The sequence below is a fragment of the Marmota marmota genome, unplaced genomic scaffold (assembly GCF_001458135.2).
Source record: "Marmota marmota marmota unplaced genomic scaffold, marMar, whole genome shotgun sequence".
Taxonomy (NCBI): domain Eukaryota; kingdom Metazoa; phylum Chordata; class Mammalia; order Rodentia; family Sciuridae; genus Marmota; species Marmota marmota.
The window spans coordinates 9,573,017-9,600,869 of NW_025999983.1; the positions used below are offsets into that span (position 1 = coordinate 9,573,017).

At 39.5% G+C, this 27,853-nt stretch overlaps 2 protein-coding genes across 3 annotated transcripts; both read left to right on the top strand.

The window, feature by feature from the left end:
* Positions 1–1,690: 1,690 nt before the first annotated feature.
* On the top strand, positions 1,691–27,823 carry Tmem242 (transmembrane protein 242). Of its 2 annotated transcripts, none has more exons than XM_048805917.1 (4): positions 1,691–2,004; positions 2,504–2,605; positions 8,046–8,183; positions 27,367–27,823. In XM_048805917.1, the coding sequence occupies exons 1-4, from the start codon at positions 1,921–1,923 to the stop codon at positions 27,463–27,465; spliced, it is 423 nt and encodes a 140-aa protein (XP_048661874.1). In that variant the 5' UTR covers positions 1,691–1,920; the 3' UTR covers positions 27,466–27,823. The 2 variants fall into 2 exon arrangements, with proteins under 2 accessions (XP_048661874.1, XP_048661873.1); XM_048805916.1 differs by lacking the exon at positions 1,691–2,004 and adding an exon at positions 2,087–2,401 and having other exon boundaries at positions 2,505–2,605.
* On the top strand, positions 18,996–27,383 carry LOC107153140 (L-lactate dehydrogenase A-like 6A). Its single transcript, XM_048805915.1, has one exon. It carries the CDS (start codon positions 21,832–21,834, stop codon positions 23,110–23,112), a length of 1,281 nt encoding a protein of 426 aa, XP_048661872.1. The 5' UTR covers positions 18,996–21,831; the 3' UTR covers positions 23,113–27,383.
* Positions 27,824–27,853: the final 30 nt, after the last annotated feature.

Consider the following 27,853-nt stretch of genomic DNA (forward strand, 5'->3'; position numbering starts at 1 on the left):
AACAATCTGTGTCTAACATTCCTCCCTGGGTGATTCCAGTCATCAAGCTCAAGTGTAAGGACCACTGGCCCAGTAGATAAGGAAGAGCCTCCTTTTAAATCCTAGCATCACCCCTTAACAGCAAGCTGCATAAGCTCTAGTAAGTTGTTCTTTCTGAGTTTTTAAGAGAAGATTAAATGAGACACTGTATTAGAAGCACTTGGGGCAATGCCAGACTGTGTTGATCAGCTTTCCATCACTATAACAAATCGTGAGATAATGAACTTTAAAAGAGAAAAGGCTTACTTTGGCTTATGGTTTTAGAAGTTCTAGTCCATAATAGGTTGGCCTTGTTGCTTTTAGGCCTGTAGTGAGGCAGGACATCATGGTGGGAACACATGGTGGAGGAAAACCACTTAGATTGGAGGGATCAAAGAGATAAAGGACCCTTTCAGACCCTGGCATCCTACTTTCAGAGAATCTAAAGGTCAAATACATTCTGTGGGATCTCATCCACACAGAAAAACAGCAGTATTTCTCAATCCTGGCTGATCACTAGAGCCTTCATGCAGCTTTTAATCTTTGCCCTATCCGGGACCTTCAGAGCCATCATCTCCAGTGGCAGAAGCTGGGTATCTGTAATTGTTACAATCTCCATAGGCAATTCTGGGGGAAAAGCCATTGGAAATCAAAGGTGGCAACGATTGGAGAGAACATTTATTGAGTTGTTTGTGCCAGGCACTATGCTAACTTCTTTATATACATTTACTTCTCACTGCAACCCTTCCAAGGTAGGTATTTATTTAACAAATGAGGAAACTGAGGTATAGAGAAACTAAATAATCCAATTTCACACAACTGAGGAGTGGTTTAGGACCTGAACTCATGTTTGAGTTGGTAGATGCATTTAACTGGTAAAATAATCATAATGATAATCTTAATGCATTCATGTAGTCATTCATCAGACATACATTTACTATGCATGGCCAAGTAATAAACTGGGAGCCAGAGAATGTAAAAATGAATATAGATCCGCGTCCCCATCCTCAAGAAACCCACGCCCTAAAGTGATCCGGAAAAAACAAAACCAAAAAAACGGCAGACAGGCTGCTTCATTCGGAAAGATGATGTCATGAGTCTCCGAGCGGCTGAAAAGGTTTCCTACTGACCACTAGACCTGTCCTCTCAAGAGCCATGTACCCATCCGTCCCCGTTTGGCTCCCCGCCTCCTAGGCTGTGAGGACCAGGCCTGTCTGCCAGCGGTCCACGCTCCGCAGCAGCGCTGGGGGCCCCGGAGCCCACGCGGCTGGCCCGGCGTGGGCCTCGGCGGTCCTCACTGGGTCCCAGCGCTGACGCAGTCATCTTGCCAGGCATCCTCGCTCGGCTGTAGGCCGACCAATCAAATCGGAGGGAAGGAGTAAATCCTGTCCCTCGCATCAAAGGGACGACCACAGGAAATTTCTCAGAAAAGTACAGAGGAGAGACTGAAGCCTGCTCTTTAGAATCGCGGGGTGTTAGCGCGGGCCAAATCACGGGACGCGGTGTCAGAACACCGAGCTCCGGTCTCGCCTGGGGTGGGACGGGCTCCTGGCTAATCTGCGACCCCTCACTGCCCCCTAGAGTTAGGGTCGAGCATTCTTTCAATAGACAAAGTAATGATTAAAGTCAGCGATCATCACCTTGGGGAAGGCGAGTGACCCTCCCAGGGAGACCGCCTTGGAGGACATCGCCCCCGCCCCCGGTGCGGAGCAGGGGACACTGCGGGCGGCGCTCGCATCTTTCCCGCCCAGCCCGGGAGAAGAGAGGGTCTGGGGACAGCGGCCGTTCTCCGGACTCGTCTTCAGGTTGCACAGGGGAGGCCGCAGCGGAACCTTTCTCCTCCGCCCTGCTCTAGATTCCACCCGGGCCCCGTTGGCGCCGTACGCAGTGGTGGAGACCGACATGGAGACGGCGGGCGCTGGGCCTGGCGAGCCTTCTCACCTGGAGACTCCGGCGCCCACGGACGATCGGCTTTTCCTGGTTAAAAGGTGTGATGTGAGGAGGTGCGGTGCCTGGCCTGCGCCAAGGGGCATTCCCCTACGCATCCCGCCCAGAGCCCACGTCGCGGCCTTGCCCCTGGATTTGGCGGGGTCGGGAACCGCTGGCGGCGGGAGGCGGCCCGGAGCCGGGAGGCGGGTCGGCGATCGCTCCTCGCGTGCGGCTGCATTTCCCCATCCCCTCGGCAGTTTTTCTCCTGCTCTAATTACACTCGCTGTCTTTACCCCCGGGAGAAACTTCACGCCGCCGCCCGCGGAGAGGGCAAGGGAACTGCACCCCGGAATGACCCCTGGAAGCAGAGGTCGTGAGGTCGGGCGCGCTTCACCCGAGGCTGCCGTTTACCTTTGGCAACAGCTGCTTAGCCATAATTTCTCGAATTTCAGAAGTAATTTTGAATGTAACTTAAAAAGTATCTGAAACTTATTTGTTTTGAACTTAATTGTTTCTTCTTTTTAATTTGAATCTCCCCTCCCCCAAACTCTTGGCAGGTGGAATTTTCCTTGGTTCTGTTGCCGCAGCAGGAATGTTGGCTGGATTTGTTACCACACTATCATTGGCTAAAAAGAAAAGCCCTGAATGGTTCAATAAGGTTTGTGACACTGAGATCCATTCATTGCATTGTTATTGTTTATAATAAATGGCATCTTTTTATATAAAAAAAGTAAAGGAAATGTTGATGTCCTTTCTCATTGTTTTAAGAAGTAAGTCTGAGTATACCACATGGATTAAAGAAATTTACAAATTAATTGATGGTCTTCATTTTCATTTAAAAAGAAGTGCTTGATTCGTGGTTTTTTGAATTTTAGCAGAACAAGACTTTGAAAGCTTATCTGGTATAAGTCACAACATGACTTTAAATTTAGGTAACTCACTATTAGTATAAGAGGTCCCAATATTTTATGTACTATTAGAAAGAAAAATTATGGCAGTTAAACTGTTGATACTTACTGCAGGAGGATCTCTGTTTCAGAGATGTAATATTGAAATAAAGCGCATCCTTGTGTCAGTGAAAAATATGTCAGCTCTTTAAACAGGAGGTTCATTCACTGCTATGGCCCCAGCCCCTAGAAAATAATTTAGATGCTCAGAAACTAGTTGAATGATTGTAACATACTTAAAGCAAAATATCCTTAACTTATTAGCAAGATTGACACAGTTGCTTTTGGTGTTGTGTACCTCATTTCCTTCACTGATGAGGAATTTTCTTTTGAGTTTTCTTGTAGATTCTTGTCTTTGTATTGTTCCATCTCTTCCTTCCCACCCCTTTTGACTTATTCAGTACTTCATTGCTTTAACAGATGTTTACTTGGGATCTTTTATGTGTCATACACTGTACTAACTAGGTGCAAAGGATAAAAAATGAACAACAGTTCTGCCACTCAGGAATCTTAGAGTCTAGTGAGGTTGACACAGATTAAATATTCGCCCAGATTATTACCGTTGTTGAGGAAGAGTGTTGCATGAAAAATCTTAAACCATTTGGATTTGCTTTCTCTTATCTTGGGCATTCATACTTAACTCTTCTGGACACTGTAATGACAAGAGACAAATTTAAAGCATTTAAATTCCCTATGAGGGCTTACATGGAACAACTCAAATTATCGCTAAGAACCTTATGGATCATTTTCTCCCTTTGTAATTGAATATTTTTAGAGCAGAAATATATCTTATGGCAGAAAGCAGTAAAATTTAATAGTGGTGCTTTAACAGTAGAATTTGGTTGATTTGTAAGCTGAAGTGTTTTTATGTTAATCCTCAGCTCACAGACTTAAGAATCTGATAAAAGCTAGAGATTCTACACATATTTACAACTTTGCATTCTGTTTTGTTCTGAGATTTATTCATCACCTATGCCCTTCATGGTCTAAGATGGTGGTTTGCAGACTGATCCAGAGAACACTGGTGATTGAAACCCTTTTGTGGGCCTGTAAGGTCAGAACTGTCTTCATGATTATTCAAACATAATTGCACTCATGGTATGGAAGTAATGGACAGTGAAACTGCTGTGCCTTGGCATAGTCACCGTAGTGGCAGAAAACCATACTAATAGTCATTATTGTGTTTTTCATTTCAGTACATCTGCAATTAAAACAAACAAACATTACATAAGAATGTTATTGTCCAAGCAGTAAAAATTTTAGTTTTAGTAAATCATGACGTTTGAATTGTGAGAAGAAATGGGAAATACTCATACAGTTTTTCTTAACATTGAGGCAAGATGTCTTCCTCTAGGAAAAGCAGTGTGTGATTGAGTTGCCAGCTGAACGAGCCACTTTTCCCATGGAATATTTTTATTTGAAAGAACAACTGACAAACTGTTATTTAGAAGTAGGTATATGGAAGACATTTTCCTAAGAGTGAAAAATATGAACCTGTGTTTCCACTGTTAAAATTCAAACTTTCAGTTAAAATTAGGTTTTAGAAAACTTATCTGCCATCCTGGGCTTAACCCCTACTTAGTGGTCAGCAACTTTACTGATGAGAATTTTTATGGTGATATTAAGGATGTTTTAAAAAATATATTGTTTAATAAATCATATCAGTAATTGAAATATGTATATAACTTGGTAAATCAGTATCTTCTGAGTAATCATGTATTCATGGAATAAAAGGTCTATTCAAAGTACAAAATAGACTAATACATTTTAATGTAATAAATTACAAAGAAGTTCATTGACATGACTTCAGATTCCATATTGTAACTAACCTTGAGTTAGGAGTTTTGTCAAGTTTTATAAAAAAGGAAAATTTTTAAATTACTTCTCTCTTTCCCAACCACGTATCTGTAGGCCAGATTTTATTCATATAGTTTAACCAGAACAACAAAAAAAATTTTTGCAACATGAAGCAGACATGAAAATCCAGTTCTCTTTTTTATTAGATTAGGCATCTAAAAAATTAGCAAGAATGTAAAATCTGCTTCTATTTTAAAATGAATAAAACTTGAGAACTTCTTGGTTTTGATTTCTAATATATTAAATATTAGTAAATATAACCCACATAACTTAAAATCTTTTGGGTCCAAGTATAAAAAGATCCTGAGACCCAGAAAGTTTGAGAACCACCATTCTGGATGGTTAAATATGTAAGTTCTGCTTCCCTCTGGGAAACAGTGGAATCAGAGCATTACCATTTATCCACGTTCTGAGAGTTAAAATGGGTTGTGGAAGAACTCAAGTTCTGGAGCACGCATTTAATCAGTTTGTATTGAGCAAGCACCAATGTAAGAGTATCACTGAGGCAATGAACTTAAAGGTCACCCACCACATAGACATCCTCTATTATTATAATAATTATTTTTCCAAACATTGAATACCTACCAAGTGCCAGCTGTTATTCTAAAGGCTTTACCCATTTAACCAACACACAGCCCTATGAGCCGATGTTACTGTGTGTTGTTCCCATTAAAGAGCAAGAAACTGAGGCACACGTGAATCAAGCAACTTGCTGGACATGGTACTTTCCTATCTTCAGTTATTTCTGGGGAATAAATCATACCACTTAGTAATATTGTTATTCACATAAACTCCTATCCACTAACCTGGGAATGTAGGTATTTATTATAACACAGGATTATAACCCAAAAGGACTTTTTAATGACCAACTTTTCAGCTAAGGGCTACCTACACTGCTTCTATTTCAGACAGATAATCAGCTCCTTAGTGACCTATTTTCATTTTTAGCTGTGTCTCATGCTAGAAAGCTGGAAACTGGAAAACAATAATAAGGGCTAAGTAAGCACAGTTGTTTTTCTTTGTAATTTTTTGAATAAACAGGAAAATGCCATCTAAGGTGGCCAGATAGTCCACTCTTGAACTTCTTTGATCTATTTAAATGACCAAGCTTTATTTCTAAAACTGGTTCTTTTCACATATCAGTTTCATAAAAAGATTGCAAGGTTATATGAGTGAAATTTTGTGTGTATATTTCTATTAATATATACATAAACATGAAATTTGCTTATCTAAAGTAATTCAGTGCCTTTACTTATAAATGTTATGGCATGGAACAACTTTATCACATTACTGAGTTATTTCAAGATCCATTTATGTAACAAGTAGATTAAAAGGACAGGTTATCATTCATCTTTCTCATAGCTGTAACTTCTGAAAAATTATAAAAAATACCTGTTAAAAGTATTTTGCATACATTATTAAGTTATTCTGTGACGTAAACATAAAAATTTGATATTAGATAAGAATGCTTTATAGGGGAAATTAAACTAGATTGAACATTCTTTTTAAAAAATCTATTTGATTTATGTAAAATCCCAGAATTATACTGAAAAAAAGCTAAAACGTAGACTTATTCATTAGTATGCAGTTAGCATTCTGACAGTTTGCTCTTGGTAGTTCCTACGTGTATGAATAATAGATTATTAATTCTCAGAGGCTACTAGGTAAATGTTAGAAAATAAGGAATATACATATGTTCAGGCATAGAAGTATTATAAATACTGAGTTTTCACTTAGAAAATCATTTTTGTTGTATCTTGGGAATACTCCTTAGTGTTTTACTGTAACTGCAGTATGATTTGTTAAATTCAACTTCCAAATACAAAAGCCTTAGTTTTAACTTAAAAAAAAAAAAATGAAGCCAGGTGCAGTGGCATATGCCTGTAATCCCAAGACTCGGAGGCTGAGGCAGGAGGATCTCAAGTTCAAGGTCATCCTTAGCAACCTAGTGAGGCCCCAAGCAACTTAGTAAGACCCTGTATTTAAAAAAAAAAAAAAAAATGGCAGTGAGAGAAAATGCTTTCAAAGCAACGTTACTCTTTGGCAAGTTAATCTTTTCCTGAAGCAAGTCAGTCAACATTCATTTTGAAAAATTTGAACAGAGTGTGTGAATGTCATTTGGCATTTTCCCCTAGAGGAAAAAGCTTGGGTCTACACTTTTAAAACTCAAAGATCAATTTTTAACATCAAGTTGCCACAAAAATTCATTTTCAGAAGCATAATTTATATAGTATGACTAATAATAACTAATTTTATTTTATAATTTATGAGACTGATATTACACAAATATGACCTGCTTTTTAAAAAGTCTAAGGCAAAATTAAGATTTTTATGTGAATATTGCTGTATCATTAAGATTTATTTTCATGCAGTTTCTTTTTTACTTGATTTAGTAAAACAAATGTGGGTGTATGTAGACTTTAAAATATATATATATGCATAGGCCAATTTCTGTCCTTCCCAGGGGAATGATGGTTTTTAATCTTTGTTTCTAAATTAATATTTAGGCCAAAGCACTTAAACTGACCCTGGTAAAATAACATTTGGTTAATTCTGGGCAAAAATCAGGCCAATTAAAAGCCAGGGAGTGCATCTGTAAGATCTGTGGTGTCTAGGGAACCACACTGAAACTACAGCAACATGGACAAGGAATGAGATGGAGAGAATATTGTTTGTATTGTGGAAAATGGTTAAAGAAGGATGTGTTGGTGCCCTGGTTAGGTCTAAGGAATATCTACAAAAAGTGCCAGTCAATAAGCACTGCGTACCTACTAGATGTAGTCATGATGATGCTATGTACAGGGATGCAGATCAACAAAGTGTAGGCTTTCTGTGTGCTGGAGCAGTGTTAGCAATCTCTAGCCAAGCATGCGTAAGAAAAAGCGGCACTAAGAAATAGGTTGAGCAATATAAAGAAAATTCTTCTGAAAAAGAAGTGGACACAAATAAATAGAATTTTCTTTCCAGATGAAAGACAGGATGTTATAATCTGCTGTTATCAGATTAGGTAATTATTTTAATGTTATTCTAATAAAAATGCCAATGAATGGGGAATAGAGAAATCTCGTGGAATGTTCTGAGTTTTTTCCTGGAAGAATTAACAGGCACAGTGTCTTGTATGCTGAAATGTCTGTCAATCAGAGATATTGACTTACTAAGTAGTGAAGTTGCTATTTGACCATGGTTTGGCCTGGCCTCCTAGCATCATGATGCTTACATCATTTCAAACACTCCCAGCTTACTTATCCTTTCTGAATTGATCATTTTACCCAATCCTTTCTGTCTTCATTTCAGGGAAGCATGGCTACAGCTGCCTTACCAGAGAGCGGGTCTTCCCTTGCCTTGAGAGCTCTTGGCTGGGGCTCACTTTATGCCTGGTGTGGGGTTGGTGTGATCAGCTTCGCAGTCTGGAAAGCTTTAGGAGTTCACAGTGTAAGTAACTACAAACTTATGATTGGCGTCTGGCTGTTTTTTCTACTTTCTGCTATCTAAATTTTCCTGGTGTTCGAATTTCCATGTAGTGTGGTCCTGTCTTGGGAAGTAATGGCAAAGAATGTAATGCAATTCTTGCCAATTTCTAGGCAACTTCTCATTACTAGTAACTAATTTAAGTTTTTCAACTATAATTATGTAATGACTAATTCATAGCTAATGTTCATTCTGTGTAAATTGATGTTTGGTACTTCTTTAATGAATTATTAATTGGAACAACTTTCTAAACTATTTAACATCCATCCATATGTATAAACATTCTTGTAAAATAATTAAAGCATTTTTAAAATGGGTTATTTAAATGATTAATTGTGTTGTTTACACATTATTGGAAAAAATCCTAAGAGCCTAAATATGTGTGTGTTTATGTCTGGGTGTATATGTATGTGTTTATAAAATTTATACCCTAAGCTAAAAAGCTATCCATTAAAAAAGATTGGTTTCTTTCTTTTCTGTTGTTAAGAGGGTCCACAGAACTTCCAAACAACTAGTAGGAAGTTCTGTGTATCAGGCTCTTAATGACAGATGAGCATTGATGGGAGTTTAGAATAGGTGGCGGTAATGGAGTTGATGAAAAGAGGTTCTGGATTTATTTCAAAGCTGGAGTTAGCAAGGTCTTCTTGTAGATTGGATGTGGGATGTGAGAAGAAAGTGAAATCAGGGAATGTCTCCAAGATTTTGGCGTGGGCAACTGCAAAATGGATAGAGACCAATGTTAGGGGATAACATAAGGGGCTCAGTCTGGGACTTGTGGGTTTGAGATATGATAGCCACATGAAAAATCAAGTAATCAGTTAGATATAGAAGTTTGGAATTCAGGGGAGGTTCAAAGTAGAGATATAAATTTGAGACTCACCAGTAGATGGATAGTGTTTAAAGTCTTTACACCAGATGAGCTCAGGAAGGCAGGCAGCTGGGTGGCAAGAAAGCAAAGAGGTCTGAGGAGGGAGCTCTTGTGCATTCCTAAGGTTGAGAGATTGGAGAGAGGAGAAAGTAGCAAAAGGGATTTCCTGACCAAAGAGGCCAGGAGAGCCAGAGTAGTAGCTGGGATGCCAGGAGAAGAAAACATTTTAAGAAGAGGCTGTGTTGCATGCTAGTGAGAAGTTGCATAAGAACACTGACCACTGACTTGAGCGTAGCAATATAGTGGTCACTGTTGAAATGGTGGCGGAAAGCCTGAGTGGAGTAGATTCAAAAGAGAATAGAGGAGAGAAATTGGAGGCAGTAGGTACAGACAAGTATTGAGTTTTGCTGTAAAGTGAAAGAAAGAAATGGAGTCATAACCAGAAGGATTGGGGAGGGGGGAGTTAAGAAGGTTTTGGTTTTAAGTTGGATAATTATGTGGAGATGAATTAATTCAGTAGAGAAGGAGACACTGAGTTGTGGGGAGGGCAACAGGGAGTGGTTTGCTAAAGCAACCTTATAAACATAATTGAGCTTTTCACATTCAGTTTAATCATAACTAAACATGGGGATTACTGTACTTTTCAGTCAAAACACACTGATGGACAAATGATAGTTTCCCTGGTCTGAACAACCGTTATTTTTAAAGTGATTTTGCTTTCTAATCATCCTTTGTAACAATAAATTAGGGACAACTTGGAAAATTCTGAAAACCACTGACTGAAGATTTTTGATGATTGTTATTACTTCAATTTTTTTCATTTCATCCATTGTATCAACGTTTTAGACATAGCAGACTATTTATTCTGCCTAATAACAATATAACATTACTATCCCCCATTTTATAAGTGAGGAATAAGGGCTTAAGACCCTAATTCACTTGCCCAGGATCACACAACTTATAACTGACAGAGTCAAGTTTTGAACTGAATTCTAAATCTTCAATATCTGCGTGTTTTCTAGCTTTACCTCCATTAGCTAAGATGGGAAATAAAGGAATAAGTGAAAGGAGCCAGGGGAGGGAGGCAGGTAGTGAATTTGGTTTTGATTGTGACCTGACCATGTTGTTCTTGATAATTCACCAAGTTTTTCTGGGTAAGTGAGAGCCTCATCTTTCCACATGATAATTGATGTCAAGTCTGGTCTAGGACTGGCCATTCTTTACTCAAAGAAGAGAAAATCTTCTTTTAAGCTGTCATCTGCAATTAAAAAATGCCTACAATATTACAGTAAATGGAAAACGGGACTCATAACTATGTATGATAGGAGAGGGAGTATCTGAAACAAGGTACCCGGGAGGAAAAATGTCAGATAGAAATATGTGAGTGAATTATGGGCATATGAGTGAATTTTTTATTTTGCCTTTACATGTTCCTTTAAAATATTACTTTACTAGTAATACCTTTTTAAAAATTGTGCAAGATTTTATTTCCATTAGTTTTTTACTGCAAAGAAGTTCATAAAACTCCTCTGGCTACCTATGAAATGTACCTGGGGCTTACACCTAGTAATAAAGTTAAGTGGCTGACAGCCTGTTAGCACTTTCCATTGACAGTGGAATTGATGGGTGATGTTTCCAGTGTTTAGTACTCTGGTTATAAACTCAATAAAAAATTTTAAGGTTTGAAAATATGAATAATCTTTGATTTAAGAGTCATGGAATGATTCAATCTAAATTTTCATAGACCAACAAAATTAGGTTATTATACACTGGAGAATTTGGCTTTATGGGCTAGATTGTGCTATTTTAGTTTCTAGAATGTGAACTTTGTTTTATGGCGCTAATAAGAGGATTATTGCCTAAATTAAATATTTTGGGGAGAAAAAATATTTTCTGACTGGCACCACTGAATACAAGAATACACAGATTCCTTTTCTGTTGCATCTTTGTCTAACTAAATAGAGGGAATGCAGATACCCTCTCCCCACATACAAGTCACTAGGCACATCAGTTTGATCTGCATATTTAAGAAGTGTCACAGAAAAATGAATCCACTAATATTTTCCAAGAGGCACATGTTTTAAGGACAGCAGTGTTTATTAATTTGTTGGTGTGTTCATTTGGAAGTCATTAATGGGTCTTTCGAGAGCCGCACACTGTGCTAAGAACATCTCCTCAGTAAGCTGTTGTCTAAGCCTTACCATTCCCTTCCCTGGAAGATTCTTACTACCCTGTTCTGAGGCTCACAGACAGCATATGGGATATTTCATCTCTACATTTAGAGAGTTCCTGCATTTAGAGTTTTGATGATGAGATTGACCTGAGTCCAGTAATGAACTTGTGTCACTATCACTGCCTCTTTGGGAAATGGCATTTTTCTCTACCTAAGGATAACAGTATTGGTTAGAAAACGATGAGCAGAAATGGTCCATGCACACAATAAATCGTTAAGAGGGGACTTTCTAGATAAATGCAGGTAAGTAAAAACCAACTCCAGCATCAAATAATTGTTGTTTAGCTACCTTGAAATGCATTAAATCTGCAATAAACTCAGCCCCCACCATCACACACACACAAAAAAGGTGCCATCTAATGGCTGACTTTGAGTAGCTTGATAAAAGTACTTGTATTTCCTAATTTAGTTCACAGCTACATCTACTGGCCTAAAAGGGAACGTGTTAAAAATGCTTAAATCAAAATACTGTTCAGATTCTTTAAAATATTTTTGTTTTACTCTATTTATAATTATCATGAAATTTCATATTTCATGGAGCACATGTAATACATCAAATATATTTGTATTTTATATAATGGCACATCAGTTAATCAGGGTTCAAAAAAAGGAGAGATAGTGGGAGTTCAGTAACATGCCCAATTAGGGAGTTTGCCCAGGACTAGGTGGGGACCTCCCTGCCTGTGTAGAAATCAGCATAGACTCACATCTACCCTGCCACCTGTCCAGCTTTGGGCCAGCAAGCACAGCCTGATTATTCAGTCTAGGTTTATTTTTACTCTTAATTATTGTATCATTTGAGTAGGACTGAGGATTAAATTCAACACAGTAACTTAATTGTGGAGGGGGGAGATGAGTTTGTCCTATGGGTTCATTGTTCCTAAACAAGCTATGCACCTGATCCCAAGAGACTGATCATTCAGCAGGAGCAGTATGATTAGCTTGTTTTATCAGGGCAGGTACTTCAAGCTCAGAAAATAATTGAGGTAAATGATCTGATTTCCTTTAGTGGACTAACTGGCAATTCCCTAATTATGGAAGAAAAAGTAGAAACCATGTCATATACAGTTATTCGGATGTTACTCAATTGCATAACTTTGACTTTATTACTTTTATTATCTATAGTGGGTATTAATATTTGAAGGATTTCTGAAGAGGTTTAGCTAGTTTTCAATTAGACTACCTTGGATATTGTTTTCTTCTCTTCAGAGGGGAAACACAGGTATCTTAGTATTTCCTGGTTGATTCAATTGGAACTTTACAGAAGGGAGAATACACTGCTGAGGCCCTGTTGCTCTACATTTGTGAGGGGGTTGCCATCTCAAACGACTGGCAGAGTCACCTCTGCTTCCCTTTCCTGTGTCTTGTGTAGATGTATTCATGATGCCTGGTATAGTAAGAATTTATAGATAATTTATAGCAATTGCCTTCCTAGAAACTAAAACCCAAATAAAAACAATGAATGAAAATGTTCTTAGTTATTTTGAATTACTTTAAATTATTTAGAGATATAAATTATAAATGTTTTTAACATTTTTATTGTGGGATAAGAGGTATTTGTCTTTATTTCTATTTTATATTAGTCAGCTTCATGTCACTATAACAAAATATCTGAGAAAATTAATGTCTAAATGAAAAGATTTAGTTCACAGTTTTGGAGGTCCCAGGCATATTGAGTGACCCCATTGCTCTGGGCTTCTGGTGGAGGTGCTGGACAGCAGTGGCAGGGGTGTGTAGTGGAGCACAGCTGCTTGCTCATATCATGGGCCAGGGAGCAAAGAAAAAACTGCACAGTCCCTCTGGGTCACATACCCAAGACCTCAGGAACTCCCACAAGATTCCACCACCTTCTATAATGTCCTTCTTGGGACCAAGCCCAAGACATATAGGTCCTAGGGGGACATTCAAGATCTAAACTAAAGTACATATATTGGTGTTTATTTTTAAAGAAAAATGTATTTAGGGCATATCTTTTTTAAAAAACAAAGATGACATTGGTTTGGGGGTGAAAAAAAAATATATATATATATATATATATATATTTTTTTTTTTCTTTTCACTGTTTTAAAAAAAAAACAACTCAATGTAAAAAAAGTACAAAAAAGAAACAGAAGCCAGCAGAAATCCCACCAAGTTACAGTCACCATAGTAGGAACACCCTTTTAGACCTATGCTGTGTATCTACAGGTAGATTCATAGAATTGTGCAGAAATGTTGTGTGCTGGGTTGGGATGGAGCTCAGTGATAGAGAGTTTGCTTAGTATGTGGGAGGCCCTGGGTTCCATCCCCAGCACTGAAAACAACAAAAAACCCCTCGGGTGCTGGGACCTTTTTGACTGCACAGTAACAGGGACATTTCACACAGCAGAGTATATAAATCTCTATCACTTTCAATGACTACATGGTACTCCATTGCATATTATAATCTACTTAATCTGCTTAACTGCCAGTAGTAGTTAGATAATAGTTTTTCACTATTATACACCATAGTGATCATGTAGGCATACATCTTACTGTACTTTTCTTGGTTGAGAAATTTGTCTTAAAGATAGAGGATGTATGTTTTAAAAATGTCTTTGCAAAAAATTTAAAAATAAAAAAATAAAAATGTTTTGCTATCTGTTGCTAAATGACCCTAACCCTAACCCTAACCCTAACCCTAAATGACCCTCCAGAAAAATTTGTTTATAAGGTAACAGCTTAGAATGAATCTGACATAACTTTCCTATGTTTGAATATAAATATATGAATACAACACCAGTGAAATTCCACATCATGTACAACCTCAAGAATAGGATCCTAATTAGAATAACTTATATTCCATGTATGTATAATATGTCAAAATACACTCTACTGTCATGTATATATAGAGAGAGAACAAATTTTTTTAAAAAGAAGAAGATTACAGCCCATATAAGTTTCCTAGCACCCTGGCCATTAGTGACTTGTATTACTCTGAAACTTTTGGCCATCTGATAGATAGGGAATTATCTCTTTTTTTCTTTTCTTTCTTTTTTTTTTAACTGCATCTCTCTTGCACCTCTGTTGCTATAAAGGCTCAAATGAAAACAGTCTGTGATTGGAGTTTTTCAAACCTCTTCAGGCCTGTCCTATCTCCTCATCTGCTGATATAGGTGGCTGCTTTCTCAAGATCCCAGGTCTCCTTTCCTTTAAAAATAAACAAACAAAAAAGGTAAACCATATAATAGAACAACTATCTTTTAAATATTTCTCTAGAAATGGGCCTTTGGCCTTCCTGTTCCTGTACAATATTACTTCCTCTGAGACTGTTCTAGGTGCATTCTAACAACATTTATTTTGTCTGATTCTTTGTTGTAACTGCTGCAAGGTATAATTTTTATGTTAATATTTAGATTTATTTCTTAACTCTATGATCAGCCTGATGGCTTTTGCTAATTATAATTACATTTCTTCCTTTGACTCTTTAATTCAGTTTTATTACTATTCTGGTTCATCTTTTATTAGTACATTTATTCTTACTATTTTTATGTATTCATCTCAAGTGAAGCAGTATTGTAGAGTGACTGTAAGACCCTAAATGTAAGTAAAACGAGGGAAAATCTTAGAAGTTTTCAACTTTGATGATATCTAACAAAGGGAATAGACTAAGTTCTGTTTACTTCTCACTGGTTTAGTTCAAAGATTAAAAACAAGTATGAGTCTCCTGGCAAATTATTTAATGGTAGCCATTTCAGAGTGATCTGCAAGAGAAGTCTGAGAAGTGGCTGAAGCATCTTTCTGCGTCTTCCTAATCTAATTTCAGTGTTTCTGAGATCTCTACCAGCTCTGCCCTAGGAAGAAGCTTCAGTTTTTTACTCTGATTAACACTCAGCATACTGGCCTCACCTCCTCTTCTTCACAGTGCTCACTAGAACCCCCAGAAAACAGGCAGAATGATCTTCCAGAGGTTGTTTCATCTGTCAATCCCTTAGGCCTTTAAGCAGTTTATGGATTAAGGAATATTTTCCTGGAATCATTTCTAAATGAATTGGAAGCATCAGTTAGTAAGTTTGAGGCAACAGAGACATCTCTGTTGCCCTTGTTTTGCATTCCTTTGCAGCTCTGATGGCTTAACATGGGGCTGGGGAGAGGCACTTGATGTGTGGAGCAATTTGGTGACAGAGGGACTGAATCACAGGTCTTGTTCAGTGTAAAATGGGAGATAATGACCAACGTGTTTTACGCCAAGGAAGGAGAAATTTGATGTTGGGCCATATTTACAAAATATTTCTTTAAAAACCCACTAGTTTCCTTTCATAAGTCAAATTGGGCCTCTGGCAATTTATGAAATGGGAATGTGCACCCATTAAAGAAGGCCTTCTTTCCAGAGGCCTGGCACAAATCAGGCTTAGTCACCTCAGGAATGGTCCCAGCCATATTCCACAGGAGGAAAGGTGGCCTTGATCTCACTGAGTTTTCTTTTCATTTTTTTTCCTTTGTCCTTATTTCTTATACTGAAATAAAATTTAGCCGGTATGAACAGATGTCTAAATAAAGCATTGTGGACTGATAGACCTGATATTGTGCTATTGTGTGCTTCCTCTTAAGCTTCATTTTAAAAGCTACCTGATATTGGTAGTCAAATATAGCTAAAATTCAATGAAACAATGAGTTTAATAAATATGTTAATATACTTTATATACTTACTTGTCAGTATATCAGAAAATGAAGTCTCTCAAATTCAATTTCCCTAATAAATATTACTAAAAATTTTAAGAAGAAATATATATATATTTTAATATTTATTTTTTAGTTGGGAACAATATCATCTTTATTTTTTATTTATTTTTATGTGGTGCTGAGGATCGAACCCATCATGTGCTAGGCAAGTGCTCTACTGCTGAGCCACAACCCTAGCTCCAAGAAGAAGTATTTTTTAATGCTGTGTATCTTTTCACTATGCAAATTGTGCTAACCGTAATTTAACTTTTTCTTGAAGAGTGAATATCAGATATTGTTTGCTTCTTGTGCTAACAGATCCTGGGCTTTTATAGTTCTTTTATTTTTTTTTTTAATAATTTTTTTCAGACCTAGTTTGTTACTTGCAGGTGTCCCATTTGCTTCTGAAATGCTGTGGCTTATTAAACACAGTTATGCTTATGGGCCCCTCTTTGTCTTCATCTTCTGACCTCCACAGGTTCCTGCCTCTCAGTGACTTTATCCCCACCCTGACTCAGGCTCACTGGCCCCTGAACTCTGATGCTTGGACATCCTGCAGGCATAATGCATGTTGCCCACGGAATGGCCACTTACCCCACCCTGCAGCCTACTCCTGGACCACTCTCCCAGTGAATGGCAGCACTGTCCACTAAGCTGCCCCAGGGGAGAAGCTAGATCACCATTCATGACCATACTCTTTCTCACCCTGTCTTGTCAGTCACGAAATGCCTCTCTCCTGCATAGCCACAATGGCTGGGGACACTTCTTGTCCCAAGATGATCAAAACGGCCTCTGCTCTCTCTGCCTCCCACCTTTCTTCACTGCAATCCTTGCTGCATCTTACTGCCGGGCACTCTGGCCTTCACCTTCCCCAGACTTCTCCCTGCAGCTGTACCATACACTCTACTTGTTACCAGGGACAAAATGTCCATGCTGCTACCAAAGGCCCACCCTTGCCACTTGGGCAGTAGGTCCCAATCCTGGTCATCTACCCAGAGACCTTGCTGCTGTCCTGTTCCTCAGGCTTTACTGATGGTTACATTCTCCCTATTGCTGCAGCATGTACAGATGTGCTGTTCTCTCCCATTGGTCTGCTCCCTTCACAGAAAATATTTCCTGAAAGGATTGTATGTGGTGGTCATTTCCACTTCTTCCCCTTTCTATCTCCTGCCAGCTTCTTTCCTTGGGACTGCAGTGCTATTGACCAGGTTGCCAGTGCTCTCCTTGCTAGATCCAGGTCTTACCTCCGTTCCTTGACCTTCTGGCCGCATTTGACCCATTGAGCAACCTCTCAGGAAGCAATGTCTTGTGGGTCTTGTGGTTTCTGAGACACCTTGGACCTCACTGGTCTTTGCCAGCTCCTCCTTTGATACTTTTGACATTAGTCCATTGACTCCATACAGAGACTCTTCATTCTTCATCTGTGCACAGACCCTCGGCTCTGTCATCTAGCTCCTGGCATTTTAAATCAATCTGTCCAAACGAGTGGCATCCAGATATATAGCCCTTTAGACTTGCCTCTCGGCTGCACTTTCCATTTTCACTGTGTCTCACAGGCATGTCTAATGACCCATGTCCCACCCAGAGCTCTTGATTTCCTCACCTCCTCCCAATGTATTCCTCACCTAGTCTCCCCCATTTCAGGAAGGACCACCATCATCCCGTCCCCCTAGTTCAAACCAAAAGCCCAGGTGAGAATTGTTTCAGATTCTCTCATTTCCCTTCATCCCTTCTAATCCATGGGCGAGTCCTGTTTGTTGTAGCTCCTCCAGCTCTCTCCGCCTCCATTCTTCTCTTACCTAGTGTATTGAGCATCCTTTTGGTCTCCTGACCTCACCTTCATTTCCCCTGCATTTTTTTTTCTCCACACAGCAGCTGGAGATATTTTTTAAATGTAAGTTAAGTTATGACACTGTTTCACTTAAAATTCTTCACTAGCTTCCTGTGGAAGAAGGTTTGCATGGTAAAGCCCCACCTCCTTCCCTGACCTTGTCCTGAGCTACCACAGTTGCGCACCCCTCCTGTTGCCCTTGGGCCCTGCCAGTCCCCTTGTTCCCCCAATACACCAGGTTTACTCCTGCCTAGGACCTTTATTCTAGCTTTACCCAGGAAATTTATGGCCTGACTCTCTGTACAGCCAGCTCTATTGCCATTCAGAACTTCCACCCAGATTTATTTCACCTCTTCAGAGAAGTATCCTCAAACCATATGGTCTAAAATTACTCATTATCCTATTTTCTTCACAGCACCAATTGCAAAATAAAATTCTTTGGCCTATTTTCTTGTTTTATCAGTCTTTGTAAAAATGTAAATTCTGAAAACAGAGCTCTCCTTTATCTTGTTCATTGTATCATCGGCACCTGTCACAGTACCTTCCATTAGTAGGTGTTTTTTAAATATTTGTTGAATGAAATCTGATTACATGGCTTCTGCTATCTCAACTGCTCCCTTTGCCTTGAGAATGAAGTTCAGTTCCTTTAATGGTTTATGCACCCCTCTGTGATCTTGCCCCTGCTTATTTGTTAACTTATTGGTTCTCAACTAGAGGCAAAAATGTCCCCCCACCTAGCCCCAGAATATATGTAGAAGATATGTGGCAGTATCTGGAGGCACTTTTGCTTGTCAGAACTGGGATGGTGCTGCTGGTATGGTGCTCCTTGGAGACTTGGAGGCTTCTTTAATTCTAAAATATAATTTTATAACTTTAAAATTACAAAGAAAGCTTTTAAAATAATTTTGTTTATGTAATGCTCTCCTTCCTTGTGAGTTTATAGCCTGTTTCAGATCAGATTATAATGTTAATTAACACTAATTTTTACTCATTTGGATCCTTTCCCCCCCAAATCAAGAAATTCTTATGCTGATTTTTTTTTCGGGGGGGGGGGGTTACCAGTGATTGAATCCAGGGGTGCTTAACCACTGAGCCACATCCCAGCTCTTTTTATATTTTATTTAGAAACAAAGTCTTACTAAGTTGCTTAGGCTGATTATTTTCTTAATGGTTCCCAAAAACAACATTTTAAATAATTCTAATGTTTAAAAATATTTTCTCTTCCATTTGCATACTTGTTTCACTGTATTTCTAGTAGTATAGATTTTGTTGTTGTTTTAACTTGGTTAAGGTTTGAAAAATGCTTGGCTATGAAAATAGGTAAGAATTTTTTTTAACTTATTCACAGTTTTATTTGAAATTTATGCATTAGCCTTGCTAAGAAACCCCAAAGGGAGCTGGGCACAGTTGCAGACACCTGTGGCCTGGGAGGCTGAGGCAGGAGGATAGCAAGTTCAAAGCCAGTCTCAGTAATTTAGAAAGGCCCTGAGCAACTTAGTGAGACCCTGTCTCAAAATAGAATATAAAAATGGATAAATATGTGTGGTTCAGTGGTCAAGTGCACCCCTGGGTTTAATCCCCAGTATCAAATAAATAAATAAACAATAAATAAATAAATAAATAAAATAACCTAAAGGGGCATCACTCATTTTACTACCTCTGTTGTAGCACCAGGTAGATTCTCTAGCCCAGCTTTTCATCTCTTTCTCTTCTTTCTAGCCTTACAAATTCAGGTCTGCATTGATTTACTCATCCTTTTCTATCATAAGCATTTCCCAAATCCCTATTCATGTGTCCATCTCTGATCTAGAGGACAAGGATACACTAATAAATAAGGTTGATTCCTTTAGAAGCGATATATTCAATAAGTATTTAACATTTAATTGTGATAAATCCTGTAATAGAGATAGGTACAAAGTGGTGACATAGGATTTTTAAAAATCCATTCTGCTTGAAGGATTGGCAAGATCTGTGAAAGGATGGGCTGTGGGAACTGGGCTCCTGGACAGAAAAAGGAGAGTGGGAGTGGGCTGGGAGAGGCCAGGTGGAAGGACAGAGTGAGTTGCAGCCATTCCAGAGACATGCGGTGGTCTGAATTTCCTGTCACCTCCCTCCTGAGTGGTATAAACAAAAGCATTAAAGTGTAATCCTGCCATCAGCTATAATATCACACTGCATTTTGAATAGATAATTTGAGCTAGGTTTTCAATTCAAAAAGAATAATGAGCCACCTAAGATAGAAACCATTAGGGAGCTGTCTGGCTATATTTGGCTTTCCACAACTTTGAGTAGACCTACATCTGCTCTGGAGGTCACTTACGTCTCTTCATCTTTCTTAGTACTTCCCGCCTTCTCTTGAGACTTATTGTAAATAAAAAGTGGCTTTGTTTGATGTATTTTTATTTTGGAGAGGTTTACCCACCCCATCCCACCCCCATAATGATTTAGTTATGGCTAGGGGGAAATACTGAAGACACTGGTCTCAGATATTATATTGCTGAAGAAATTTAAACTCTAGGAAGAAAATTACATAGAAGGAAGCCATCCACTTTAGAGTCTTTATGTCCTTGAATTTCATGCTCAAGAGCACTTATCCTGGAAAATGACTTGTCTGGTCAAAGGAATCATTTAGGAAGAAGGTGGGAGCACTCATCAGGTTAAAACATTTCCAGTGAGGACTAGGATAAAAGAAATGATAGCTATCAAAGTCTTTTTGTTTCTTTTAAAGGATCCCTCTAAAATATTGGCTACCATTCAATAAAGATGATTATTTTTAAAATTCAGGTTTTTAATTTGACAAATGGTATACCATAAATCTGACTGCCTGAGTGGAGAGAATTCATGTTCTGATGCTTTTGTGCTTTTGTGTGTCACAGAGCTTGTGGCTCTGTACCATCTAAACAGAGTGGCTTAGACAGTGCATCATCACAGCCAATGAGTCACATTGAAACAAGGTTGTGGAACTACAATGATTGCCAATTTTCCCCACCCCTCATCCAACTTCTTTGCTTATTGTTCCTCTCTTCAGTGGCAGGAAGAATGAGAACAGCTTTTCATGTCCTGAATATAAATTATTCATTTTGTCAGGATTTGTTATCCCAAAACTGTAATCTTGTGGATTATGAAAGGGCTATATGTACCAAGAAGCCCCATTCTGGGAGAGTAAATCCTGTCTTAGAACAAGAGGGGTGCTTTGAGCAATCCTTACTGGGTTCAAATCATTTATAAGTGGGGAGAAAGAATCATAATTGTAATTGAGGCTTTTGTAGTTTATTGAGTTTATCAGAGTGTGCATTTCATCATATGTAAAATGTACATCTCCTCAGCAATTTGTAAGGAAATTAGTTAAGAAGACTGCCTAGAAAAAATGCAGAGGAAGTAAGATATACTGATACAGTGTTGTATAGTAAATAATTTTCATCATTTTAGTCATAAGTCTGATTTGTGCATTGCTTAAAATTTGTGATTTTAAGAACATTTTAAAGATAAATTCCTTTTTTGTGACTTCTTAAGAAGTCGTTTTTACTAGGACTCAATCACAGGCCTTCCTTTGGTATAAGAAGGAATGGGGATCCTCTCCTGGTGAGTTTTGACTATTAAAGTAATACATGGGCAGCCCCTTGCCCTGTTGTCGAGCACCTGTCGACTTCCATGGGTGTGAGTCATGGTCATGGTCATGGTCAGTCCTTCCTAAATAAAAGGTCCTTCAGCTAGATACACTGGGAAACAGGAGCCCATTTCTCTTCCGATGCTATTGGGAGACAATGCATAGGCACCTTTGTGGCCTGCAATATAACATACTCACCTGTACTTGATTGACGCATCTTACTTGGTCTGCCTACTCAGAGTAGAAAATCGATGACTCCAGGACTCTGGGTTCACCTGCCAAACGTGTAGAGTATGTGTATAAAACCGACTGCAGGATGCCCTCGCTGGACAGGAAGCCCATCCCCAAGCCTTGGTCTGCGTGGAGCCAGAGTGCTTGGCGAGGCCTCGTGGGATGGGGGCGTGGCCTGCGGGGCCACGTGGGCGGGGCGGGGCCTGCGCAGAGGCGTTACCTCGCCCTAGCCCGGTTCCTCTGGCCCTCAACGGACTGTGCCTCTGCGGTGGCTTTCCTCCCTCTCTTCCTCCTGAGTGCGCAGCCATGAGCTGGGCTGCCGGCGTGCTGCGGTCCAACCAGAGAGCCAGCGCGAAGCTCCTGGGCCCCGGGAGGGCGCGCAGGCCCCCTCGGGCGGCGCAGGTCCCGCTGGGCGGCGGCCGGCTGCTCACGCCCGTGTCGGAGATGGCGACCGTGAAGGGGGAGCTCTTCAAGAATTTGGCTCCCGAGGAGCGCGTCCACCACACCAAGGTGTCCATTATAGGGAGCGGGTCGGTGGGCGTGGCCTGCGCCTTAAGCATCTTGCTGAAAGGCCTGAGCGACGAGCTCGCCCTCGTGGATGTTAACGAAGCCAGGCTGAAGGGCGAGACCATGGACCTTCAGCAAGGCAGCGCCTTCGCGAAGCTGCCCAACATCGTGTGCAGCAGAGACTACCTGGTCACCGCCAACTCCAGCCTGGTGATTATCACGGCAGGGGCGCGCCAGGAGAAGGGAGAAACCCGCCTCGACTTAGTCCAGCGGAATGTGGCCATCTTTAGATTAATGATTTCCAGTATCGTCCAGTACAGCCCCCGCTGCAAACTGATCGTGGTTTCCAACCCAGTGGATATCTTGACCTACGTAGCCTGGAAGTTGAGTGCGTTTCCCAAAAGCCGCGTTATTGGAAGTGGCTGTAATCTGGATACTGCTCGTTTCCGTTTTTTGATTGGACAAAAGCTTGGTATCCACTCCGAAAGCTGTCATGGGTGGGTCCTTGGAGAACATGGAGACTCGAGTGTTCCCGTGTGGAGTGGAGTGAACATCGCTGGCGTCCTTCTAAAAGATCTGAACGCAGCTATAGGTACTGGTAAGGACCCTGAGCAGTGGGAAAATGTCCACAAAGAAGTGGTTAACAGTGCCTATGAGATTATTAAAATGAAAGGTTATACTTCATGGGCCATTGGCCTATCTGTAGCTGATTTAACAGAAAGTATCTTGAAGAATCTCAGGAGAGTGCATCCAGTTTCCACCATAATTAAGGGTATTTATGGAATAAATGAAGAAGTATTCCTCAGTGTTCCTTGTGTCCTAGGAGAAAATGGTATAACAGACATTATAAAGATAAAGATGACCCCTGAAGAGGAAGCCTGCTTGAAAAAGAGTGCAAAAACTCTTTGGGGAATTCAGAAGGAGCTCAAGCTTTGAAGTTGTTTGGAGACCCCATTCTGAAGTTACTGAAGACAAGATATAGATATAGGATTGTGTATGCCAAGGTTTGGAATAACTTGAATTCCTAAAAATTGATGAAGAGGTTCCCCTCTTTATTTAGCCCTCCAGGTTTTGTTTGTTTGGTTTTATTATTTAGAATCCAGATGTTAGATGGTAGTTTTTACAATTCTTGACTGCAACACAAAAGGGGGTTTTGGTGTCTCTTATGTATCAGTACTTTCCTTGAACATCAGTGTCGTTGCTATCTAGTCGAAAAACAAGTCTGTTTGGTTTTGGATGCAAAACAAAGATATTGGTGTTTATTGTGTTATAGAAATTCCATTCTTTTTGTTAAATACATACTAATTCATTCTGGCTCATTAATAAATATGTTCACTTATATACTCTTTTTAAAAGTTGTAACTTCCTCTAATGTAGAAATAAAATTGTGTACACACATGGTACTTTTTTGTAATGAATCCATCTTGAGGCTTCCCTCTTTTTGCTGGAACAGCCAATCAGCTGGACCATTAAACACAAACATCATGAAATGGGGACTCCGTGTGTGTATACAGCACACGTGTGCATGCATGCCTGTGAAGCGAGATCATTAAGATATGAAAATAATGGTGATCAGATGTAGCTGTTATCAAACGTTCAATGCAGTAAAGTAGAATATCTTTAGAAAGAGGCCTGACAGTCACAGGTGGTACAGCTACTGTCATTGATTTGGCAAAAAAAGGAAACCCTTGAATTGTGCAGTTACCAAAAGTAAAACCTGATTTAGTGAAAGCATTTCAGACATGCCTGTGAGAACCTCATCTGCTGTCTCGTTAAATCAAGATGCTATTATAAATTGTTCTAGCTGGGCTAGGTCTTAGTACTGTGGGCTCTGGCTCCGAGAGTCATCCCTGTTGCTTGGTTTATTTCATGTGAACAGCTTTTGCTTTTCAGTTGTGCCCAGTTTTTAATTGCTTCATAAGACTTGGCCATCTTAGTGAGAATTGCTTTTCTCAGAAAACATTCATTTCAGTTCATACTCTAGACTTTATGGATATGATATACTAAGAGTTTAGGGAAAAGTAAAGATGGTTTACCTGTCCTTTACTTAAAGGACAATATTAATAACTTAGAAAATGGAAAGCTGAGATTTAAAAATTCACATTAGCTTTCCTAACACCATTAAATATCTAAATGAACAACATGATTATGTTCTAATACATGTCATCTTCAAATCATTGTTGCAATCAGCATCTGCTCTCTAAGCCAAGCCAGTGCTGGCTGCTTAGTTGAATTTTATCAAACAGATTTAGGACAGCAATCCCTCATAAAAAAAAAAAAAAATGACCCTGTGTATGCTGATCGGATGGATCTCCCATATACAATTTCACTGAAAACATCTAGAAATGTTCTAATTCCCCCAGGAAACAGTTTCATATAAAGGGATTAACTGATGTGCTGAGTTCCCTGAACATGGGAAAACTAGTGGTTTGTTTGACCCAAGTGGTTATAAGAGATTTGTAGGGCTCATTTGCAGAATCCCTGTTCCCTCTTATGTGATAAGCTTTCATTCAACTGTGTTACAGTCATAATTATGACTTTAGGGTATCAGAGTATGCCTTATGTCTGTTTTATATGTCAGCCAGGATAGGCTGAGTTATGCCACAACGAAAGACAATCTCCCTTAAAATACAGAGGTTTATTTCTCACTCATGTAGAAGCCACAGTGGGTTCAAGTGACTCTCTTGGAAAGCTCTTCTTCAAGTTCTGGCTTAGCACCTCAGGTTACTTTTATCTTGAAGCACCACCTGGGTGACACAGATTTCCAGTACTGTGATGGGAAGGCAGGAGAGGCCTAGAAAGTCAACTCCTGTGGTTAATACTCAGCCTGGAAGTGACACACATTTCTTTTTCTTATATACACTAGTCACATGGTTATCGAACTTCAAGAAGTGGGAGTATGATCCCTTATCTTCAGAAGTAGATGTATACTGGTTCTTGGTGAAAATTAGTGCTACATCTGTCATACATCCAAAAGAAAATATCCACTATTACAAGAGGTATATATTATGTTTTTAAAAATGTTTTCAGTGAAAGGTGGCACATGGGTGAAAGTTTTAGAGATACTTTGTAACGATAATTTTTATCTCCTGATATATTAGTATTATATGATCTTACTCTGTTCTGTTTTAGGAAGAAACTGAATTACCATATTCTTAAAAGTTATCATTGATGCTATAGTCACTGACATATCTAAAGGCTGTGCCTTCATATCAGTAGATCCTATAATGATCCTGGCAATAGTCCTACATCTGCAAGTGAGAAGATAGAAACTAAGTGAACTTGTTAGTGGCAAAAACAACTCAAAAGAGTTTTAAATTCCAGTAACTGCCCATTTATTAGAATTGATGCTGTAAGGATTTTCAGAAATTAATTAAACTGAGGTATAATCTGAATATCTTAAGTATATGGAGCTCTAAAGCAACTAGAGACCCTGTTTATAACTTAAATGTAGACATTTAAGGTACCACCTTGGTGACAGATTTCCAGTATTGCGATGGGAATGCAGGAGAGGCCTAGGAAGTCACCTCCTATGGTTAATACTCAGCCTGGAAGTGACACACATTTCTTTTTCTCATATACACTAGTCACATGGTTAAGCTACATATACTTAAAATCTGAAGTTGTTGTTGTTTTGCTTTGGAGAAGTCAGTTCTTTCTGTGTACCATCAATAAGGATTTTCAGAGTAAAAAACTACCAAAAACTCCCACCAAATACAAATAGTAGTCCACCAAGATTGTGACAACCAGAAATAGACACCCCCCCCCATATTCCAGGTCCTTCCAGGGATGAAGTACTGTCCCTAGTGAAGAACCTCTCATAAAGGGATCATCATAGTGCAAAAACTCTTCTCAGCATGGAGAGTGAAAAGAAGGGGTGGGGGAAAGAGAGGCATGTCCCATAATGTGTGTATCTTCAAGATTGGAATCTGGGTCTAGAGCTTGGAGATGCTTGGTGTGGGTCACCTAAGACTATATAGTGGATATATCCTTAAGTATCTTCAGTCTCAGAATAGTTCAACCAAAATTATATAAACTGTAAAGTAATGCTTTTAACAAACAAACCACTATAATTATATCCATGTGAGCTTTGTTCTTAGAACACATTTTTATAATGTGTGTGCACCTAACATACAGTAGGTGTGCTTTATGTGCATCATCGCAATCCTCACAACTGGAGGCAGATAGTTATTATCTCCATTCTGCATAGTGGAAACTATGGCTGGAGAGAGTAGGCAGCTTTTCCAGGTGGCAGAACTAGAGTTTGAACGGAGACTCTGATATCACCTCTGAATTTGGAAACAAGGTAAAGATTTAGCCTCAATTTGAAAAAATAAGTATCAACATGAAAAAATATATTAACTCTCAGATAACCACTCTAAGAATGTCTGCATGTTGCTGATGAGTCCAGGGTTCTTCACAATCCAGATGAAGAGAAACAGTGAGGCTGTGGTGCTGCCGAAATGGCGTCTTCATAGTAGACCTAGAGAGAGGATAAGCATCCATCAGAGTGTGTAAGACTCCAGCTCCAGGAGCCAGCACTCCCCTCTCAGCTGGGGTGTAGGCCTTAGGTGGACCAGCCACCCAGGTGAACTGCAGGAATCCTATCAGCACTACATAAGATCTCCCAACCCCTGCCCTGACTCTTGGATTCCAAATCAACTTCTGCTGGTAAAACCCCTACCCAGGCTTTTCCACACTGCCTGGCCCATAAGAACATTCTAATTTTATCTGCCATTCATTGATTCATTTGTTTTAGTAAACTCCTACTAAGTTTCTCTTCTCCATTCTTTCCCTCTGGCCCTAAAATTCTCACTTTGAATGACCTAAGTATGTTCATTTATTTGGACTGACAGAAATGGCATTCTTTGCTACATCTGTATGTATGAAAGCCAGCGATCCACACCATTCCTCTGATAGCAGATTCATATCCTAGAGGGTTGACAGTGTTGCCTTCCAGACTAAGAATGAAATTTTGTGTTATTTAGTTAATGGATTCATACTTGGAAGAAGTACTTGTTCTGTCAAGGCAGCTGGAATACAGACCTCAGTGGTTATTGGTCATTCCTTTTGCTCTGTGCCTGTGAGCAGTGAAGTATTTTCCATTCAGCAAAGGTGCCGTCTCTAATATTTTCGGCTGTTTCTCCCTTCTTCTGACATTTGATGACCAATTTTTTTTCCTTCTTCTAGATGAAAGACTTTCGAAGTAAAATGCAATCGATATTTCCAACAATTCCCAAGAACTCCACGTCAGCTGTTGAGTGGGAGGAAGCACTGAAATCTAAATAGAAGGACATGGGTGAATTCCAGAATGATTGCTGCAGGAAGGGTGGTTTTGGAAACACCACCATAGTTGAACAGGGACTGGGAGCAATTTCCCCATCGATCACCAACAGATTGTGATGAAGTGCAGGATGGCAGTGTCGAGGCTCCCTGGCAGGCGCTCTTTCTGTGTGCCTGAGTCTGTCGGGAGGGAAATGTCTTCCCAATGTTCAGATGACTATTTAACAATAATAATCATGGGGATGCCTTCCCAGGTGGAGGGGGCCCAAAGGAAAGATGTCTGTTTGGAACAATAAACCAAGGGTTGTACCTGGGAAAAAAAAGAGTTTATAATAAAGTATGACAAAGAATCTTTATAAGCAAATCTCTAACAGCAGTGATACCTCAATGTATC

Excerpts from the sequence above, each read along its gene's own strand:
- Tmem242 (XM_048805916.1), top strand. The coding sequence starts at position 2,299 with ATGACCCCTGGAAGCAGAGGTCGTGAGGTCGGGCGCGCTTCACCCGAG. Across the intron at positions 2,402-2,504 it reads TAATTTCTCGAATTTCAGAA|GTGGAATTTTCCTTGGTTCT; the intron begins GTAATTTTGAAT and ends AACTCTTGGCAG. Across the intron at positions 8,184-27,366 it reads AAGCTTTAGGAGTTCACAGT|ATGAAAGACTTTCGAAGTAA; the intron begins GTAAGTAACTAC and ends TCCTTCTTCTAG.
- LOC107153140 (XM_048805915.1), top strand. The coding sequence starts at position 21,832 with ATGGGGGCGTGGCCTGCGGGGCCACGTGGGCGGGGCGGGGCCTGCGCA.